Source organism: Dama dama, chromosome 10 (genome assembly GCF_033118175.1).
Source record: "Dama dama isolate Ldn47 chromosome 10, ASM3311817v1, whole genome shotgun sequence".
NCBI lineage: Eukaryota > Metazoa > Chordata > Mammalia > Artiodactyla > Cervidae > Dama > Dama dama.
This window is the reverse complement of record NC_083690.1, coordinates 22,408,508-22,415,126: the sequence shown is the minus strand read 5'-3', so window position 1 is coordinate 22,415,126 and position 6,619 is coordinate 22,408,508. Positions and strand designations below refer to the sequence as shown.

The 6,619-nt window shown below is 55.3% G+C and overlaps 2 protein-coding genes across 2 annotated transcripts; one reads left to right on the top strand and one right to left on the bottom strand.

Annotated features, from left to right (window-relative positions):
- Nucleotides 1-605: 605 nt before the first annotated feature.
- Nucleotides 606-4,781, bottom strand: CHP2 (calcineurin like EF-hand protein 2). The gene is made up of 7 exons (XM_061153026.1): nt 4,548-4,781; nt 4,047-4,119; nt 3,875-3,955; nt 3,616-3,746; nt 3,382-3,443; nt 2,294-2,416; nt 606-2,093 (listed from the first exon to the last, which is right to left on the bottom strand). Exons 1-7 carry the CDS (start codon nt 4,612-4,614, stop codon nt 2,040-2,042), a joined length of 591 nt encoding a protein of 196 aa, XP_061009009.1. The 5' UTR covers nt 4,615-4,781; the 3' UTR covers nt 606-2,039.
- LOC133063220 (basic proline-rich protein-like) lies at nt 4,613-5,623 on the top strand. Its single transcript, XM_061152341.1, has one exon. The coding sequence runs from the start codon at nt 4,613-4,615 to the stop codon at nt 5,621-5,623; it is 1,011 nt and encodes a 336-aa protein (XP_061008324.1).
- Nucleotides 5,624-6,619: the final 996 nt, after the last annotated feature.

Below are 6,619 nucleotides of genomic sequence, written 5' to 3'. Positions count from 1 at the left end.
AAAGGTCCACATAGCCAAAGCTATGGTTTTTCCAGTAGTCATGTACGGATGTGAGAAGTGAACCATAAAGAAGGATTAGTGTCGAAGAATTGATGCTTTCAAACTGCGGTGATGAAGGAGACTCTTGAGAGTCCCTTGAATGGCAAGATCCAACCTTTGAATCCTAAAGTAAATCAACCTTGAATACTCATTGGAAGGACTGATGCTGAAGCTCCAATATTTTGGCCACCTGATGCGAATAGCTGACTCATTGGGAAAGACCCTGATTCTGGGAAAGATTGAAGGCAAAAGGAGAAGGGGGCAGCAGAGGATGAGATGGTTAGAGAACATCACTGACTCAATGAACATGAATTTGAGTAAATGCCGGGAGACAGTGATGGATAGGAACTCTCTGTAGTCAGAGAGTTGCACCCAGAGAGTCGGACACAACAACAACTGAATAGAAATCCAAGCTGAGTAATTTTCAGAGATCTGCCATACGATGTAGTACCTACAGTAAACAATAATATTGTGCACTAAAACATGTGTTAAGCAGGTAGGTCTCACAGTAAATGTTCTTAGTACACATTACACTCATTAAAAAAAAAACAAACAGGGCACAAGGATATTTTTGGAGATGATTGATATGTTTATTACCTTGATCGTGGTAATGGTAATACAAGAGTATACATATGTTCAAACTCACCAAATTGCATACATCAATTATATGTAGTTTTTTGTACACCAATTTTACCTCAATAAAGCTGGGGAAAAGTCATTGGCATACACAGTAATGGTGAATGCTAGGCAGCTGATATGCTAATAAATGTTTAACAATAGGCTCTTCTAAGCAGAAAAGCCCCAGACTGTTGCATCTGCCAGTGTCTATGATGTAAAGACTCCCAACACAGCAGTTTGAAGCTACCAAGTCTGACATCACTGAAAGCAGAGTCAGGAAGACAGAAGCACAATTGGCTCCCATGTGCTGATACAAGACAACTCTAGCACAGGCCTGGGAAGGGATACAGACAGGGTACCCACAGCATCTCCTATATGTACAGCCAGAGTGCTTTGTGATGGACATAGGATCTCCAGATTTTATGTGACTTTTATACTCTATTCTGTGAAATGCCAATGTTTGAACATCTTACCATGGAAAAAAAAAAAAGGAAGTACTCCCCAAACCTTTTAATTATCTCATACTCTAGGAAGATGTCTTCTTTATTATTTTTACATCACCTCTTCCCCAGCTACCCATCCTCATCACACTGGCAAATACCTATGAGATCAGAGAAAACCCATTTAAGAAACCAGACTTTAATAATCCCTCCATTGGTCAACCCAACAGTAATGGAGATCTCTTGTTTTGTTTGACCAATGTCTTTTCCCCTTCTGATAAGAGCCCTTCATTTTCCTTGAAGCAACCACCCCTTACCCTATCTTGAGTCCTCAGGCCTTACTTCTTGGCTTTAGTGGTTGGCACATGACACAGTCCCGGCCAAATAGAGAGTTCCATTCCCCTGGAGAAGGGACAAGGCTCCAGTGGGGCTAAAGACACTCTTTGCTTGGAATTATTGAAAAAAGAAAATCTCTTCCCACTGCTAAGAGGATGGAAGCCTGGAGCTGCTCATGACCATCCTCCACCACAAGGAAAGAGCCCTCCTGAGAATGAATCCAACACAAAAGAAAGTTGAGATGAGAGACAGAGAAAAACTGAGTCCCATAGTATCCTTTGAGCCCTTGGATCCAGCTGTGCCTGAGACACTTCCAGACTTTCCCTGTTTTCTGAAGATATTTTCATACTTTTTCAATGTATGAGCCCATAAAATTCCTCTTTAACTTTGATTTGGGTTTTCGGTCACTTAAAACTGCCAAGATTTCTGGCCGATTCACAAATCTGAGATCACGTGAATTATTACACACCCTTCCGGTTTTCTCTCCTTGGCCCTAAATAGAGCTCAGTGTAGACGTAAGAATACAGTTCACTGGGGCTGTGCCTCCCCGAGGATGAATCCCAAGCAGAACTGGTCCATGTAAGCTACCCAAAGGCACAACGGGGGTCACTTCAGAATCCGGATGCTCATTTTCTGTTCGATGTTCATCTTTTCTAAGGACTGGGGAGGGGGAGATGGGTGGTAGTCAAGAGGCTTGAATTCCAAACCTCTATGCTCCCAACCTCCTTTCCCATTCCCGAGGCCCCATGATTCCCCGGGGACCCCTCTCTTTACGCCCTCCTCCGTCCAATGTCATCCCCCATGTCCACCTGTCCCAGGGACTCCTGATCTCAGCTCCCCAGGCCTGCGGGCACCCTAACCTTGGTGAACTCCAGGAAGGACACAGCCCCATCCCCATCTTCATCAGCTTCCTGCACCGTGCGGTCGGCAATGCTCTCCAACTGCTCTTCTGTCACTTGTACTCCAACCATCAGTCGGAGGACCTGGGGTTGGAGGAAGAGACAGAGACAGCCATCAGAGGAGGCAAAGGACTAGGAGCACCAACCCCCAAACCTTGTCCACATCACCCCAACTGTTAGTACCGATTTTGCAATCCATCCCTCCTTCACTTTTCACCCCATTCCACTCACTTCCCACCACAATCCCCAATAATTCTCACCACTTCTCCATCCAACCTTCACTACCCCAGGTTCAGCTCAGCAACATACAGCAAGCTCACTGCGTGCATGCTAAGTGGCTTCACTCAAGTCTGACTGTGCAACCCTACTGAATGTAGCCCAGCTGGCTCCTCTGTCCATGGGATTCTCCAGGCAAGAATACTGGAGTGGGTTATCATGCCCTCACCAGGGATCTTCCCAACCCAGGGCTTGAACCTACTTCTCTTGTGTCTCCTGTATTAGCAGGCGGGTTCTTTACCCAACCTCCATCTAGCCTCCACCCCCTTCCCCACCTCATCCTTCAATTAGTCCCAAATCCATCCCCCACTTCATCACAGTCTTTCTCAGTCTCGGCACTATGGACATTTGGGGCCAGATAACCCCTTGTCATGGGGGTGGAGGGCTATCCTGTGTATTGTAAAATGTTCAGCAGAGTTTCTGATCTCTGCCTACTAAGTGTCAGGAAAACCATCCCTTCCCCTTCTTCCCCTTCCCCTTCTTCATTCGCGACAACCAAATACGCTTCTTAGATAGTGCCAATGTCATTCAGAGGTCAAAATCCCCCCCCCATTGAGAGCCACTGATCTATGTCCAACCTCATACTAAAATGTTCCCCATTCCATCTCCCAGCTAACCCACATTCCAACACCACCCATTCCCACTGCCCATCCAAGACCCCAGTCATCTGCATCTCCCACCCACAAACCATCTCCCCATCCCCCACAACTATTCCATTCAACCACCCACCCCACCCTTCCTGGTCACATTTCTTGCCCCTGCATTCTTCCAACCTGCAGCATTTCATGCCTGGAGATCTTTCCATCTCGATCCAAGTCATAGAGCTGAAAGGCAACTGGGAAGAAAGTGGAGGAGGGAAAGGATGGGTCTTCCCTGGTTCTCTTCCCTCAAAAGTTCATTTTGGGGGAGTGGGGGGGCAGGGCTCCCAAAGGGAGTAGGAGGTGCCTGGGCCTCTCACGGAACGAAGTAAATCTGGGGTCTCACTGGGGGGTGGGGCACAAACTCACAGCGAAGTTTGTTCATTCTGCTGTTGAGAGGCTCGGGTTCCTTGGGGTCCCGGTTTCCGTCCTCCTCTTCATCCACAGGTCGAAAATGAGCCAGGACTCTAACGAAGCCTGGGAAGTCCAGTCGCAGACTCCTGGGAGGGGAGAGAGCAGGCGGGCAATGGGGCAGAAGCGGTGCTCACCGTGACCATCCCTCTGCCTCTGGTCCCGACCTCCCCTGACAAGCTCTCAGCCCCATCTTCCCAACCCCCGGGAGGCTCACCCGTCTGGGAAAAAGCTGTCTATAATGCGGTCTCCCAGGGGGTTCACGGCCAGCGCCTCGATCTGCTGCAGATCAATGCGGCTGGAAAGAGAAAGTTCAAAGAGGAGATGGTCAGGGAGGGGACAGGGTCAGAAAGCAGAGGTGAGAGGTCAGAAGGCCAGCTCCTGCTCACCTCAGGTAGCCCTTGCCGGTCCTATCCAGCGCGCGGAACCGGTGGTAGAGGCGGAGAAGACTGGCTTGCGAGACTGCGGGGCGGGGAGGGGGCTGGTGAGAAGGGGGTCGGGGGAGTAAGGTGGACGCTGAGGACGCGCCGGGATCCCGGGGCACGCGCCGTCCACCCGGCGGCCGCAGGGGGTGGGCGGGGGCGGAGGGCTGGCTGAAGGGAGGGCTCCTCCGGGGCCCCAGGGCCGAGCGCGCAGGGAGGGGGCGGGCGTGACGAGACCCGGGAGATCCGGGAGACCAAAGCCACCCCTTCGATCCGCCTCCGTGCGCCTCAAGGCTGGCCCGGGGCCACCGGGGCGCCCGCAAGCCCGGAGCCGGGACCCCTGGGTGAACGCGCCCCCTACCCCCAGGGAGCCGGGCTGCTGGGATCTCCTAGGTTCTCCAGGAGCTGCCCTAGGTCCAGAGCGCCCGGGACCCCGCCGGGCCCCCGGACGCCGCGCGCCGCACTCACAGCCGGTCTCCCGCCGGATGCTGTCCACGTCGGGGATCCTGGCGGCGTGGGAGCTGCGGGAGCCCATGGCCGAGCTGCCGCCGGGCCGCCGGTCTCCCCGCCCGCCGCCCAGGCGCGGCCGCCTCGTGGCCCCGGGGCCGAAGGCCGCAGCCTTGGCGGGGAGCCAAGCTCCTGAACCCCGGCGTTCCTTGCCTCCCACCCGCGACCCGGGCAAATGCAAAGCCGGGCCCAGGGCGGCGGGGTCAGCAGGGCGGGCGCGAACAACAGGAGGTTTCATCCCTAGACTCCGAGGTCGGGCAGGGAGGGGCTGCGCAGGGCTGGGCCCGCCCCCGCCGCGGGCCCGGCCCCTCCGGAGGGCCGCCTCTCCCCCCGCCCTCGGGTCTGTCCCCAACCCCCGCGGCTCCTCCTCCGGCTCTGAGGATCCGCCTCTCCCCCCTCCTGCGGGTCGGCCCCGCCCCCCAGGATCCGTCCCCCGTCCCCCGCCACGGGTCCATTTCCCGCCGCGGGTCCGCTTCTCCCCCATCGCGGGCCTGTCCCCACCCTCCGCGGGTCCGCCTCCCCCCAAGATCCGTCCCCACCTCCCCCGCCGCGGGTCCATTTCCCCCCCGAGGGTCCACCTTCCCCCGCCACGCCGCGGGTCCGCGCCCCCAGAGGGCGGTCCTCCCGCCCCCGAGTGTTCTCCTCCCCGCTTTGGGTCCACCTTCCCCCCCCAGGGTCCGCCCCCCCCGAGGGTCCGCCCCTCCTCGACCGTCCGACCGACTCCTTCCCGAGGATCCGTCGCCCGCCAGAGGGTTCACCCCCAATCCCGCGAGTCCGCCTCCCCGCCCCGCGAATCCGCGTTCCCACGCTCGCTGGGGCACCGACCTGCCATCTCCCGCCCGGGCCGGCCTTCCCAGCCCGGGGCCTCCCCGGTCCTGAAGAGCAATGCTCGAGGTCCCGACCTTCTTCATCTGCAGAGAGAATCCAAACTCTTCTGGGAAGTGGGTGGCGGCTGGGGAGGGGAGCGAGACACTCTGGTCCCAATCCCGGAAGGCCCCAGCTTGGGCCCCCTCCCCAGGCAGGGGGAGCGGCCTTGAAGGCGCTCCAAAGAGGGCTGGAGTGGGGAGGGTCGTGAGGCATAGATTAAGGGCTCTTTAAGTGGAAGGAGCACTGGGTTGGGAGGACTCGAATTGGAATCCCAGCTATGCTTCTAACTCTGGACAAGTCAGCATTTCTTGGTTTCATCTATTTTGTTTGGTCCATATAACATTGTTGATGTTTAGTTACTGCTGCTGCTGCTAAGTCACTTCAGTCGTGTCCAACTCTGTGCGACCCCATAGACGGCAGCCCACCAGGCTCCCCCGTCCCTGGGATTCTCCAGGCAAGAACACTGGAGTGGGTTGCCATTTCCTTCTCCAATGCATGAAACTGAAAAGTGAAAATGAAGTCGCTCAGTGGTGTCCTACTCTTAGCGACCGCATGGACTGTAGCCTACCAGGCTCCTCCGTCCATGGGATTTTCCAGGCAAGAGTACTGGAGTGGGGTGCCATTGCCTTCTCTGATGTTTAGTTGAGTCAATGCTTAAAAATCAGAATATAGCTCCACGTGTTAGTCTCTCAGTCAGGTCCAGGAATACTGGACACTCCAGGAATACTGGAGTGAGCTGCTATTCCCTTCTCCAGGGGATCCTCCCGACCCAGGAATCAAACCCAGGTCTCCTGCATTGCAGGCGGATATGGAGCCAGAATTCCTGTTTTCTGAGAAATTAGAAGATCTGACACCACTAGGCCCTCCATCCTCCCTGGCATCGAGTGCATACAGCTGGGAACAGTGGCCATGTTTAGATGGGGCGCCCAGGGGGTCCTCTTGCTGCAGTCCCCTGCCAGCCCAGTTGCTCCCCTATGAACCCTGTGGGCTCTGGTAGAAGCTCCAGGCTGGGAATGACTTAGACCTCTGACCAGCCCTCAAGCACCAAAGAATCCACAGGCAGCCTCAGGGAGGGTTACAAACCCCACTGTGACCACGCTGAACATAGTGACTACGGCAGCAAGGGTTCTCATTTTTCTGAGCACGCACCATGGTCCCTGCACTTT

What these genes read in the sequence shown, in the direction of transcription:
- LOC133063220 (XM_061152341.1), top strand. Translation starts at nt 4,613, where the DNA reads ATGGCCGAGCTGCCGCCGGGCCGCCGGTCTCCCCGCCCGCCGCCCAGG.
- CHP2 (XM_061153026.1), bottom strand. Translation starts at nt 4,614, where the DNA reads ATGGGCTCCCGCAGCTCCCACGCCGCCAGGATCCCCGACGTGGACAGC. An exon ending in CATCCGGCGGGAGACCGGCT is followed by an intron (nt 4,120 to 4,547) that starts GTGAGTGCGGCG and finishes CCCGCCCCGCAG; the next exon opens with TCTCGCAAGCCAGTCTTCTC. An exon ending in CCAGGCATGAAATGCTGCAG is followed by an intron (nt 2,417 to 3,381) that starts GTTGGAAGAATG and finishes CTCCAACCCCAG; the next exon opens with GTCCTCCGACTGATGGTTGG.